Source organism: Podarcis tiliguerta (assembly GCF_965153285.1).
Source record: "Podarcis tiliguerta genome assembly, chromosome: 3".
NCBI classification, from domain to species: domain Eukaryota; kingdom Metazoa; phylum Chordata; class Lepidosauria; order Squamata; family Lacertidae; genus Podarcis; species Podarcis tiliguerta.
In genome coordinates, this window is record NC_139536.1 from 100,137,235 (window position 1) to 100,151,825 (window position 14,591).

At 43.6% G+C, this 14,591-nt stretch overlaps 1 protein-coding gene and 1 long non-coding RNA gene across 2 annotated transcripts; one reads left to right on the forward strand and one right to left on the reverse strand.

The window, feature by feature from the left end:
• Window positions 1–367: 367 nt before the first annotated feature.
• Window positions 368–9,965, reverse strand: LOC310673320 (b(0,+)-type amino acid transporter 1-like). Its single transcript, XM_083431698.1, has 6 exons — window positions 9,016–9,965; window positions 5,847–5,980; window positions 3,320–3,449; window positions 1,611–1,735; window positions 895–982; window positions 368–711 (listed from the first exon to the last, which is right to left on the reverse strand). The coding sequence occupies exons 1-6, from the start codon at window positions 9,757–9,759 to the stop codon at window positions 478–480; spliced, it is 1,455 nt and encodes a 484-aa protein (XP_083287824.1). The 5' UTR covers window positions 9,760–9,965; the 3' UTR covers window positions 368–477.
• LOC310673469 lies at window positions 9,303–13,283 on the forward strand. Its single transcript, XR_014509047.1, has 3 exons — window positions 9,303–9,418; window positions 10,003–10,094; window positions 11,082–13,283. It is a non-coding gene; the product is annotated as an uncharacterized lncRNA (long non-coding RNA).
• Window positions 13,284–14,591: the final 1,308 nt, after the last annotated feature.

Below are 14,591 nucleotides of genomic sequence, written 5' to 3' on the forward strand. Positions count from 1 at the left end.
ATTTTTCGCTCTATAACATGCACCAGACCATAACACGCACGTAGTTTTTAGAGGAGGAAAACAAGAAAAAAAATATTCTAAACGAAATAGTGGCTATATGATTTTTGTGGTTCATGCTGTGGCCACAGACATGTGATCTGACAGTGAGTTTGGAGTAGCCCAATGCAAAAATCCTGAGGATCCATGTGGATCCATGCTTTGTAACCACGGAGGAGGGAAGGAAGGGGGACCATGGATCCTCTGCTCACGACTGCAGCAGATCCCCCCCGCCACCTGCAGGCATTCGCTCCATAACACGCACAGACATTTCCCCTTACTTTCTAGGAGGAAAAAAGTGAGTGTTATGGTGCAAAAAATACGGTAATTGCTCTCCAGTTTTGGAAACAGTGGTAGCTTGTGGTGGTTTGATCCCAAATGTTCAGACCAGGTATACAGACTTTGCCATGAGTCTCTCAAAGAGGGCATGTGATTATTGAATCAGTCTGCATTCTTTTCAGTTGGGGCAACCTCCAGAAACAGCTGAAAATGCATAGTAAATTTTCTTAAGAAGGTGGGGTGGTACTTGTAGTGAATCAGGGGGAAATAAAAGATGATCCCACTGGAAATGAATAGGATGACGTAAAGGAACTCCATTTGGGGCTGGTCAATGATGGGGGCCAACACAAGGTATATAGACGCCATCAGGAAAACTACTGGTATGATGATTGGTACCTGCGTAAAAAAAAAAAAATGTAAAAAAATATATAATCATATATTTTAGAAGGATTCCTCCCCCCCAGGTAATATTTTTTTTTTTTTTAATCACAGGTTGTAGTCCAACAAAATCTGGAGGGCCATTTTTCTCTTTAATCAAGAACATAGTGTGTTTAAGCTGTCTTCTTTTTAAAGTCTCACCTTGTAAGATCTTGGCAATTCTGGTTTCTTAATCTTTAAGTACAGGAGACCAGCGACAGTTGTCCCGTAAAAAAGCCAAGCTGTAAAACTGTGCAGAAATAATGTTAGTAGCATTTACTCTAGACGTGAGCCTTTCTGACATTGTAGGGCTCCGATGCAGTTCAGCCCTAGCCAGTATGGCCAACAGTCAGAGTCAAGTGGGGCTATAGTCCAGTAACACACACACACACACACACACACACCACACAATTACACTTTTATTTCCTTCTCTCAGGCACACAGCTTGAATGGGTGAGAGTGATCTACCCAGTCAATCATTGCTCTCCATCTTGCAAAGATTATCTCATCAGGCAGTCTGTTCCATGTAATGTAGGAATTGAGTCTTTGGAACATGCTCACATCATATCTCAGACAGGCCCTGCCTCTGTTATCTTTTTTGCTACCTTTTGAAGACCGTCCTTTTCCCACAAGGCTTTGAAGAGGAGATTTTTTGAAATTGTTTTCACTTTCACTTCTCTTCTTTTTACTGGTGTTGCTTTTATGGTTATACTGCATTGGCATGCTTAATGAAATTAATGAATGGCTAAAAAGTTGCTATCCATTCTTTCATTGCTTTTAAAACAAAGGGGGGGGGGAGGGAAGGCTGTGGAAGCAAAAATAGAATTAATATGATACTGAGAAACCCATGGAGTGATGAGAATACTAAACATACATACCTGAAAAGGTTCACAATCTGACTGAAGCTTCCGGCTATAACCATAATTACCGACACAGCAGAAGTAAATATGAGAGCAGGAGAAGGTGTAAGGTATCTTATGTGAGCCATGGATAGAATGTCTGGCTGAAAATGAAGACACAAAGTACAAGACAACCGTCAACATGTTGGAAACGTCATTTTTTTCTCCTTCACTTCAGCGGAGCTTTCTCCAAAGATCAAACACAAGACTCTGATTAGGAAAAGAGCATGGCTGTTGAACTTTGAGAAATAAACAGAAATCGCCACCAGATGATTTCTGTTGCAATACATTTGTTTCATTTTGAATGTCACTGTTTTACCCAACAGCCTGCAAACTTGAAGTCAGGCCTAATATAAAAAAATCCTGGTTCTCTGGAAACTTAACTTGAATGGGAGCCCATTGAATCATAGAGTTGGAAGAGATCCTGAAGGCCATCTAGTCAGATCAGAAGAGAAACCACATCAAGGCACCAGGGATGTCATATGTGTGCATAAGAGAACCACAATGTTATATGTTATTTTGCTTTTATATTTGTTGGAAGTTGCCTAGAGTGGCTGGTGCAGTCAGTCAGATGGGGGATATTATTATTATTATTATTATTATTATTATTATTATTACTGCTACTACTATACTTGACTATTGGCACAGGTTGTCTACCACAGTGATAATTCTCTTACAAAAGAGAAAAGATGTGAGCAATTACATAAAAAGGGAAGGAAAATCAGAGTACAGTATAGAATTCCTCACCTCATAAATGTCTCATATTTTTAGCCTTTTATATAGGTCCCTTCCCCGCAAAAAGAATTGCAACTGCTGCCCTAGCTGGCTGGTAGGCAGCCACATTAGTCCACAGAGTCATGACCCAGGTGTCCAGCAACTATCAAGACTAGGAGTCAGAGGCTGCAGAAGCTCCAGCTAAATACAGTGGTACCTCTGGTTAAGAACTTAATTCGTTCTGGTGGTCTGCTCTTAACCTGTTCTTAACCTGAGGTACCACTTTAGCTAATGCGGCCTCCTGCTGCCGCTGTGCCGTCGTCGTGTGATTTATTTTCTCATCCTGAAGTAAAGTTCTTAACCCGAGATACTACTTCTGGGTTAGGGGAGTTTGTAACCTGAAGCGTTTGTAACCCAAAGCATTTGTAACCCAAGGTACCACTGTCGTAAGACCAGGTGCAGGGCTTTGAGCCTGCCTGAGCCAGAGGCTGACAAACATGAGCCATCAGAAGAACCTCCTATTTTTGCAGAGCAGATCTTGGACCCTTACAGGTACTTTCGCCTGAGCCTATAGACCAGAATGCCTCCCCACAGAATCTCACCAGTCCAGCAAAACAGAAAGTACACCACACAGGAGGCTAGAGAATGGAGGAGGAGTGTCCATCTTTAGGCCAGACAGTTGCCCCTTTAAGAATATAAAGTTAGTCACAAGAGGGCAAAGCCTGGAAGAGCTGTCTGGAGGCAGAGGCTTACAAGGGCTCACGTCTGTTCACTCTGAGCTCTCCATGGTGCTGCTACTCCTGACCTGCCTTCTCTGTAGGGTCTGGCATCAGACCAGAACATTACACAGAAGAGTCAAACATACATGTAATAGTAAGAGATGGGTTTCGCTTGGCTTGCGTTGCAATGAATGTAAGAGACTAAACCATTGTTTCACACACACAAAGGAATATCAGTGGGTTCACAGCTCTTACCATATGGCCTTCTCTTGCTGCAATATAACACATGCGGCCTCCGCTGAAAAACGTTCCGTTCGCTGATCCAAACGAAGACATTGCAACGGACAATGACATCAGCCAGACCCAGCTACCAAGGACCTTGTTCCTAAAGAGGGGGATGGAGAAAGGATTATGACAGTGTGGCTAAGAAGGGAAAGCAGCAGCCTTGTTTTGTTAAATCACACACTCAACGAATGCATCATTAGGTATTACTTGAAAGGCAAGCCAGTAGGAGTGGGGGCAATTTTAATGTGAAGCTCCCTAGTTTGCACTTCCTGGAACAATCAGCAAATAATAGATAGCCTTCAAGACCTGCACATCCCTGCATTTCACAGCGCAATTTTGCAAACAAATAATGCATACATATATTAGGATAAGATGAGAATGAAAATGCACATATTAGTGCAAAATTCATAAATAATGAGTCTCCTGTTTGGAGAGCTGTCTGGTCCAGCTCCAATTAAGAACCTTAAGGAGGCCTTGGAGGTTGTCTTTCATTAGCAGCACCAAGACAGCAGCCTTCAAATAATAAATAATAATACATTTTTATTTGTACCCTGCCCTCCCCATCCGGAGCCGGCCTCAGGGTGGCTAACATCATAAAACTAACACAGTCACATAACTCACCTGATCTGTCTCCCTTGATGAAGTTAGATGCATTTTATTCTGCTGAAATTATGGTTATGAGTTTTCATCTACGCTTATAAATTAGCAAAGACAAATTATGTGCAAATCTTGTGTCCTCTTTTGTTTTCTCTTTGGGTGACGAGTTTCCTCTCTTTTTGATAATGTGTAAATGGTCACCCTAATCTGCTCTAGAAGATACACAGTTCTGTTGAAAGCACCATTTAGTTCTTCTACCCCCTTGTTGCCTTCTCCCTGGAATGAAAAGGTTAATCGGGCAGAAGAGGGTGTAGGACTTTAAAGGGGTGGGGCAGAGAACTGTAACAGAGAAGAACAGTAACAAATAACTTGTTAATCTGGAGTAATAGGGAAGGCGGTGCATGGAAAAGTTGTCTTGACACAGTGAAATGAGCTTTGTCACTTGTCTCAGTATATATTCATCATGTGAATGGGTATGAACATAAACTCTATAAAAAGATGCATCATAAGCAAGTTGGATAATGCACAGACTGAACAGCTGGTAAAGGCTTGAACGTTTCTGAGATGATCACTATGTATAGGCAGGTTGATGCTTTGCAATTGACAATTTCACTTCTTTTGTCTTTACAGAACAATAGCATCTCGTGCACACTCAGACCCCAGGCTTGTGTAAAAACCCAACACCTTCACTGCCCACTTCGTGTAGGAGGGATCATCCCCAGGAAAACTCATAACACACACACACAAAATCATCTTCAGGGTGACACAGGATGCTTTTTCCAGACAGCAGCATCTAAAGGGGTGTGTTTGTGTGTGTGTGTACACATGCATACTAACACAGGCATGTAATAACTGATGCAACTAGGTTGTGCAAACTTATTTTATTTCGACTGACTGAGAGTTCAGGGAAACTTGAAAGCCTGAAATAGCCTTAACTATTGGTTGTATCCAACCAAGTCATCCTGTTAGCACAAGGACTTCTGCCTGTGGAACAGGACTTCCTCTCCCTTTCACCCCTAAGTATTGTGACACCCCCCAAAAAATCTGTTTTCTCCCCCCCCCCCAATCCTCTGGAGAAGCTTTAGGGGAAGCAGAGGGAAATGGGGGAGAACAAGGAGAGGGAGTTTTATTTCACAGGTGGAATTCCTTGCAGTAAAGGGATGACTTGATTGGATACAACCCATAACCAAGACAGACATCGCTGTGTCTTATTTGAGTTTGGCTTTCACAATCTGTTCTCACCATTCTATTTTCCTCAGTTCCACATCCCAGTTTTTCTAAGCTGGAGGGCTGACACGGTGGATTATGGTATTCCTGTGACAAGTGGATTATAGTATTCCAATGACAAGATCCCCATAGGCAGTGTGGTTTTGGCTTTCCCTTCCTCCTTTTCTCCAAACCGCAGCCATCCGCTGCAGCTTGCCTGGTGGGACAGAGCCTTAGGCTAGGTTCCTAGCAAGTGGGTCACTAATCCTGAGGGAGAAGCATAAAGTGGAGGAGAGGTTGATGCATTGCAAACACAATAGCAGAGACAATCGGAGGGTTCCTGCTGGCGTGTTCGCACCATGCCAGCATCCCCACCAGCTTGCTGCTGCTCCTCTTGGCAAGCAACAGCATCTCATCTGCTGGGAATCAAGTGTGGTAGTTCTATCACTCTTGTACCCATGTCTGCATTTCTTCCAGGATTCTATACCAGAGAGTAGATACTTGACACACTCAGGAAAAATACTATTTCCTGATCAGTTGCAACAATGTGGGGTGATGTGCAGCAGTAACAGAACAGCCACTTTCATCCAGCCTGCAGCTGAACGTCGATTTGCAGGAACTGCAGAATGAATAACATTGGGTTGCTTGGGGTGAATATGTAGGTAAGTCTTCAGAGCTCTGGAGCGTCACTCACCCCCACGTAATGGCCACAGCACCTGAAGACAGAAGTTCGGCAGGAGTCATGGCTGCAAAATAGCTCACATTTACCAGCAAATAGAAGCAGGTAACTAGAGGAATAGCAATCATCATGGCCCGTGGAAGGTTCACCTGGAGAAAGAGTAAAGAAAAGCAAACAAGGCCTGATATGCACCTCTATATTTGAACTTTTTACTGAACACACACACACACACACGAGTTGTTTCCCCCAAAGGCCCCCAAACAAAGAGCCGCATCCAACAAGTTTTAAACTCAGAGTAAACCCATTGAAATTAGTGAGCGTCAGTAAATTGTGTTCATTAATTTAAATGGGTCAACTCTGAGCATGGTAGGCGTTTGATACAAGCCAGGGGATTGTGGGATCATAATCAAACTAGTGATGATACTAGAAAGCTTCCAACAGTTCAGTCCTTTCTACGCTGCTCATTTACACTAGCTGGAGATCATACTTTTATAATGTTAGAGAGAGATTAGGTAGACTGCATAATTAAGGCTGCAGTCCCATATACACTTACCTGGGAGTAAGTCTTAATGCATTCAGTTGGACTTACTTTTGACCAGACATGCCTAGGCACACTTGGATTAATGTAAATCTCATTGACGACAGGAGGACTTACTTCTAGCAGTCAATTCTGGGAACTGTAGGGCTGTGAAGGGAATAGGGATCTCCCAGCAACTCTCAGCACCCTTATCAAGCCACAGTTTCCATGATTATCTGGGGAAAGCACATCTGTTTAAAGTAGTATCATACTGGTTTAAAGGTACCATGCAGATGTACCCACTTGGCTTCAAATCTAACCCAGTTAAGAGCTCAGGATAATTCAAAAGCTTGCTCACTATTTTGGGACATTTTTATTGTATTGTCCAGTTTTGGATTCGTAGGACTAGTATCTGTTTTCCTGAACAAATCATAGTTATTTCCTCACTCCTCCACTCTCTCCTTTAGCGCAAATGCATCTTCATCGTCACTTACTTAACTGATGGTATAATCTGCACATCTTTAGGAAATAAATAGTGAAAGCTGACACTGATTGACTAAAAACTAGGCATTCTATAACCTTAGACTTTGCTTGCTATTTAAGCTATAAGTGGTAAAAAGTATCAATGTTCAGTTTGCACACGTATCAGAGCTGTAAGGTGCACTTTACAAGTTTGAACTTTAAATCTCAGCTGAGACCTTGGATTGTTGACCCCTGCTATTGTACACCATTTGGAAAGCCGCAATTCATAGATTCACGATTTGTGAACTCAGAATTTTTGTTACGATATTTGTATGCCTTGCGACTGAGTGCTGCCATCTCACGTCATAAATGCAAAATTTCAGGAAACCCATAGTTTGCCAACCATTTTTCTCATTTAAGGAGGCTCCCGTCGCAAAAACAAGATAACAAGGGAGCAAAGTTATCCGCCCAGGGCTAAAAGTAAACAATTTGCAATGTTTGAAAATGATGGCATGTAAAAAAATTAAGAGCTGTAGTCAGCTCTGTGGGAACAGATTTCCACTCCTGCAGATTCACTGTCTTCTCCCCACATGACTCCAATATTTGCTCATCTTCCCCAACCCTCTGGAGCTGATTTTTGTGGGTACAGGGAGCTGTAGGGAAAAAGGGGGGAGTGGAAAGTTGCCTGGCAAAAGTGGAAGTCTGCTGCACAAGTCGAATAATACAACCCAAAAATAACCACTCATGAGAATGTGCCCAGCACAGAGATACACAAGTGATGCACTACAAATTAAAGCCATCAAGGTAACATAATTGAATCAAATGCTACCACACTTGTCTGAAAACAAGTACAGTAATCTATAGCTCAGAGAATCCACCCAGGTAAGTGAGAATTCCGACTGAATTGAATGGATAAAAGAGTTTTAGCTAGAGTAACTTCACACTTTAGTTCTACAGGCACATTGGGTGTCAGTGAAATGTCAAATACAGGATGCCAGAGTACAACATTATGCAAGATTACTGGTGAGCATTTTGCCATGTGTATGTGTAGAAACCCACCGCCTAAGATGCTTTCCTAGCCTAGGTATGCATGGCTCTTATATATTCATAATTTCACAACAATCGGTATATATACTAGAACTGTGCACCTTCTGTGGCCCAGAATCCCAATCTGGCACTCTGGAAGCAACCTGATTCAGTCAGAAGGTTGTCCATTTTGCGTTTGGTCTGTGCCTGAATCCTGATTTGGAAAAATGAAGCACCATTCCTCCCCTTTGTCTTCAATATTATAGATAATTTTTTTTTAATGGTTCTCTTTCTCTCTCATTGTTGGAAGTGCTGGGATGCAGCTCAGATTGTATTGATTTGCATGAGGAAAGAGGAGACCGAGAGAGGAACCTCCAAACTTCCAAAAGTGTCTCAGTCCTTTGTCTATGCTGACCCTCATCAACTCTAAAGCAAACACACCGAATCTCTGGATATAAAAAATAAGAAGGCTAAGTTTATTATAGGAAATACATGCTTAGATAGTAAAGGGTTAAGTTGGAGATGCAAAGGGACATGCCTGCTCCTTGATCTGGCTTCATAAGGGCTAGTTACTTGCTGTTTTGTTTTTAAATAGGCCAACCAGCTATCGACTGGCATGTCCAGAATGCAAGCAAAACTCAGACACATGGGCTATATGGCAACTCTAGGTGTGAAATCTGCCAATCTAAGTACAGCCATATCTTGGGTTACAGACGCTTCAGGTTGCTTTTTTTGGGTTATGGACCCACCGAAACCTGGAAGTACCAGAACTGGTTACTTCCGGGTTTCGGTGGTCGCACATGCGCAGAAGCGCTAAATCGCGCTTTGCGCATGCGCAGAAGTGCCGAATCACAACCCGCACATGCACAGACGCGGTGCTGTGGGTTGCGAAGGCTGCAGGTTGCGAACGTGCCTCCTGCATGGATCACATTCGCAACCCGTGTCCACTGTACAAATACACACATACATAAAATATAAACAATTCAGTGTTCTATATCTATCTATCTATCATCTATCTCTATCTATCTATCTATCTATCTATCTATCTATCTATCTATCTATCTATCTATCTATCATCTATCTATCTATCATCTATCTATCATCTGTCTGTCTGTCTGTCTGTCTGTCTGTCTGTCTATCATCTATCTATCTATCATCAATTATCTATTCTCCACTCACCTCCGGCTTCTTAATCTCCTCAGTCACATAATTCAGGTTGTTCCATCCATCGAAAGACCAAAGCCCTTGATAGAATGCAATCCCGATAACCCCGGCTTCCAACCTTGTGTTTTGAAATGCATTCTGGAAACGGTGCGTTTCTCCCTGAACAAGCAGCACCACACCTCCCACCACGATGACCAGCAATGCCAACAGCTTAGCCACCGTGAAGACGTTCATGACAGAGGTGGCCAGCCTGACGCTGAGGCAGTTGATGAGAGTTAAAAGCAGGATGCAGGCCACAGCTGCGCACTTGACCGCTACCTGGGGCGAAGGGCACCCAGGATGAAATGCGGCCACAGTGTATTCAGCAAAGCTCAGGGAGATGGCCGCCACGCCGGCGGGTCTCACAACAATGACAGAGGTAAAGGCAAAGAGGAAAGCGGGGAGGGAGCCAAAGGTCCGCAGGATGTAGATATATTCGCCTCCCGATTCTTTAATTAAAGTTCCCAGTTCAGCATAGGACAGGGCCCCAAAAGTGGACAATATGCCACAGGATGCCCAAATGATTAGGCTACCGGCCAGGCTGCCTATGTTACGCAGCACCCACTCTGGGGACATGAAAATCCCCGAACCAATCATAGTGCCAGCAATTAATGACACTGCGCTGGCCAGCCCAATCTCTCGCTTCAATTTCAACATCTCCGTTGCTGTGCTTGGCTGAGGGTTGGCTGAGCCCGGTCGGCTTGGTCTTCCCTTTCCCATGATAAAACTAGCAGAACTTGCTTCTTGAGAAATCAGCACATGACAGCAGTGAAATAATAAAAAGAGAGCTTTCCCTTCTAAGTTAATGATTATATGCAGCCAGGAAAAAAAAGAAAGTGTCTTGCCATGTGCGACTCTGGCAATTGAGTTCCTTGAAGTATTTCCTCGTATTGGCTTGTTTTGAGAAATGTTGAGAATTACAAGGAGGCGGGAGACAAGAGTGTTTGTTTCGTTCTGACGCAGGCCCTGCTGATGTCTTCATCTTGAGACCTTCCGTGCAAGCAAAAATAAATGCAAGCGGGTTTTTCTCTTTCTCTCTTGGGTCTCACAGGCTGGTGAGTTTTGTGCTTCCTGCTTCTGGTGAGATTGGCGACAGATAAGCTGCCACCTTCCCTGTACTTTATTCTTTGTGACTGATTAATAAAAGCCACTTGAGGATAGTTCACAGCCAGCTCTGTCGTTGGTTGTGTTCACTACACACCATACATCAAAGCACATTGCTTCCTGCAAAGAATTCTGGGAAGGAGATGTTTATCCCTTGCTGTGCTAGAGTTCCCAGCACCCTTAACAAATGGCAGTTCCTAGGTTGCATTGGGGCAGGGGGCAGCAACCTTTTTCAGCAGTGGGCCGGTCCACTGTCCCTCAGACCATGTGGTGGGATGAATTATTAATTTTTTTTTGGGGGGGGGGATGAATGAATTCCTATGCCCCACAAATAACCCAGAGATGCTTCTTAAATAAAAGGACACATTCTACTCACGTAAAAACACGCTGATTCCCGGACCGTCCACGGCCGGATTGAGAAGGTGATTGGGCCGGATCCAGCCCACAGGCCTTAGGTTGCCTACCCCTGCTTTGGGGAAAAACTTTGTGCTTTCAAAATGCTTTAAATGTGTTGTGTGGATGTGATACTAACAGAATAACAATATAGATTATTGTTATTCTGTTAGTATTAATTGCCTTTATTTGTCACTTACTACAAAAATGTCTCAAAGAAACTTTCAGTTAGAAAAGCATACATTAAAAAATCTAAAATACTTCATAAAATAAATAACATTAAAATAAAAGAACATTTTTGACTATGTTTTCAAACACCATTTTATGTCTGATCATGTGAATGAAACAAGCTTATCAACTGGACAAATAAGAAGCAACCAAAAAACGAGCACAACACATTCAAGAGGTTTGTTTATTTATGTTGAACAGAGTTGTACAACCTCATACCCTGTTGTTGTTGTTGTTGTTGTTACTATTAAGTTGTGGGTGAACATATCAGACAACACAGCGATTCTTCAAACAGCTCTTGTTTATTCACAGGCTAGGCCAGAACTGAACTGAAGGGTTCAGCCAACCTGCTTATATAGAACTCCACTACAACGCAACTGTAACAACTTTCTGTAACTATCCAAGCACTGAACGTCACTTTCAATCCCTTATTTGCATATGTGGACCTGAGTGAAAACTATCTACAGTATCCGCCTGCTGGCCCAGGGTGAGAACTTCAGTACATAACAGATACTACCCTACTTTTCTTAGGGGTAATGATATAATTCGCTAACCTATAACTCCGCCGCTAAAAAACACATCCGGGGCTAAAGCAAACTATCGTCTCACCAACTGCCAGCAGCAGACAGCAAATGACCGTCCACTTCACGCAACGGAGGGACGGGGGGGGGGGGAGACTTTTATTCCACAGCTTTTTTATCCAGCAATTGATAACGATCCTGAGATTGACTGCGATCGACCACGATCTCACCGGGATCTATCTATCAATCGCGGTCAACCATTTGGACATCTCTGACCTATCCTATTTTCATGTTTCTGGAGAGGGGATGTACCATGGGAAGAATGTGAGCTTATCATTTTGCATGGGGATTATTTGAACATCATTATGGCTCTGAATGAAGTCAGTGACTTGCATGTGATCTTTATCTGTATGACCTTTTGTACCTTTTAATGAGGGCATGGCCAAAACCTAAAAGGATGGGCACCCCGCATTTTAAAAACAGCTATTTCAGGTTTTGTTGTAGTAGTTTTTAAAAAGGCATCAGTACATCCCATAGAGATTCTGTGGTTGCAGCTAAACTCCCTTTGTACCAACCACCTGTTGCCATCTACTGGTCTTTAACCAGTAAAGCAACCAGATTTTACAAAACGTGACTACTATGTGTGTGTCATATACAGTGGTCCCTCGGGTTAAGTACTTAATTCATTCTGGAGGTCCGTTCTTAACCTGAAACTGTTCTTAACCTGAAGCACCACTTTAGCTAATGGGGCCTCCTGCTGCCGCCGGGCCGCTGGAGCACGATTTCTGTTCTCATCGTGAAGCAAAGTTCTTAACCCGAGGTACTATTTCTGGGTTAGCGGAGTCTGTAACCTGAAGCGTATGTAACCTGAAGCGTACGTAACCCGAGGTACCACTGTACTATGTGTGTGTCACATATAGCTTCAAATTAAAGGCGCACATGCATGCCTATTTAGTTAAAACAGAACTCATGGCCTTTCAGACATTACTGGACTCCCAATGCCCATCAGCCCTAGCCAGAGGTCAGGGATGATGGTCACCAACTTAGATGGCTTCTACAATAAGTAATGATGGCCACCAGCTTGGAAGGCGTCCAAATAGGGTTAGACAAATTCCTGGAGGATAAGGCTATCAATGACTCTTAGCCGTGTTGCTTATGTGCTATCTCCGCTATCAGTGTCAAGGGGCTGTCAGGAATGCAGTTTTATCCATAGGTCAGGAAACGGACTTGAGGCGTGAAGTGCAATCACTCACAATTTACTCACAAAAGTCAAAACACAACAAAGTTCATCTAGGCTAATCTGCCCTAGATGTTGTTGGGAGTAGCACCTGGGCCCTCCACCCCTCTCTAGCCCTCTCCTTCTGGGCTCCTCCCAAGCAGCCGTAGACTCCGATGAGAGGGAGACAACCTCTTCTGGGCCCGTTTGGCCTGTTGCTCAGCAGTATTTTCTCACCAAAAAATATTTTCCAAAAGAGCCACTGTGGTGTAGTGGTAAGGGCACTGGATTAAGACCTGGGAGACCAGAGTTCAAATTCCCAGTCAGCCCTGAAGTTTACTGGGCCAGTTACAGTCTTTCACAGGGTTGTTGTAAGGATATATTTGGTGGAGAACCATGTGCACCTCTTTGAGCTCCTTGGAGGCAAGGTGGGATATAAAGGTAATACTAAATAAATAGTGTATAATACATGATTTTTATATTTGGAACAGCCTGCGAGGTAGGTTAGGCTGAAAAAGGGATTCCCCCTTTACCCAGTAAGTTTCATACCTGAGTGGGAATATAGGTCTGCTTTTATTTATAACTTTTTATTGGCCCAATGTTGGCTTCTGTATTGGCTCCAATGCTTTCCCCTTACATGTAAGGCTTTCTAACTTTCCTTGTTCATTCCACCATGCCTATTCTGCACAAGTTCATCTGCTGTCACCCACCTTGTGCTCCTGCAGCTCTATGACTTTCCTTCTATTCTCATTGTAATAAAAAAAATTAAGTTCTTATATATATAATAAGACGTGGGTGGCGCTGTGGGTAAAAGCCTCAGCGCCTAGGACTTGCCGATCGAAAGGTCGGCGGTTCGAATGCCCGCGGTGGGGTGCGCTCCCGTTGCTCGGTCCCAGCGCCTGCCAACCTAGCAGTTTGAAAGCACCCCTGGGTGCAAGTAGATAAATAGGGACCGCTTACTAGCGGGAAGGTAAACGGCGTTTCCGTGTGCGGCTCTGGCTTGCCAGAGCAGCGATGTCACGCTGGCCATGTGACCCGGAAGTGTCTCCGGACAGCGCTGGCCCCCGGCCTCTTTGAGTGAGATGGGCGCACAACCCTAGAGTCTGTCAAGACTGGCCCGTACGGGCAGGGGTACCTTTACCTTATATATAATAAACGTTCATAAATGTACCAACCAAGCGCGTACATAGATATGTGGACCACAATTCTGGAGCAGCATAGGAAGACCATCCTGAAACCATTTTGACTCCCAAACTGACCAAATGTTTTCTCTGCAAGGAGGGAGGGGGTGAGAGAACCTTCCCATTGTCTCAGGAATTGGGTAATCACCATCTCAAAGGAATGGGCAGACTACCAGGAAAGGCAATCAGATAAGGCATTACTGTATCAGATAACCTGGCAGCCAGGAAAAACAACAACACTCAAATTTCTGTTGTAGATCACCTTTTCTGTGAAGTACGGTAGGTATGATGTTTGTGGGGGGTGGTCTTGGGTTACACCCCTTCTGTGATGTATGTATGATGTATGGAGGAGTGGTCTTGAGCTCCAGGGCAGGGAATTTAAAATGTCTATATAAGATCAGGCACACCCTTGTTCTGGGTCCTCCTCCTTTCTCCTGCGTGTAAGGGGAACACCCTGTTGCAACAGCTTTAATAAAGATCAGGCTTGCTAGCTGCTTTGCTTCTCAATATTCTCTGGTTGGCCTCTGTTATTTTCTCCTACTGATAGGGAAGCCACTTAAGGACTCTATAGGGGCTCTTGGATACCCCATAAGGAAAGAAGGGCAGATTTTGTTTACAACATCATATGACATAAGGTTTGCTTTCACATTTTTAAATTTTGTCCTCTTGCGTTTCTTCTGTAGAGTCCTGGAATAGGAATGCACGTTTGTTCTCGCTGTGACCAAGATAAAGACAGCTGCTTCGCGATAACGCCAGCCACGTTAGGAACTCTTCCACCATTTAATCAACAACACCACCACATCTGGCAATTTGTTCTGTCAAATGCTGACTCACTATTTCATAGATAATGATATGACTTATTTTCCTACATACATAAAAATGCAAGGCTGTCACCACGCAGCTCCCCTT

What these genes read in the sequence shown, in the direction of transcription:
- LOC310673320 (XM_083431698.1), bottom strand. Translation starts at nt 9,759, where the DNA reads ATGGGAAAGGGAAGACCAAGCCGACCGGGCTCAGCCAACCCTCAGCCA. An exon ending in AGGAGATTAAGAAGCCGGAG is followed by an intron (nt 5,981 to 9,015) that starts GTGAGTGGAGAA and finishes CTCTTTCTCCAG; the next exon opens with GTGAACCTTCCACGGGCCAT. An exon ending in CAGCAAGAGAAGGCCATATG is followed by an intron (nt 1,736 to 3,319) that starts GTAAGAGCTGTG and finishes CTTCATTTTCAG; the next exon opens with CCAGACATTCTATCCATGGC.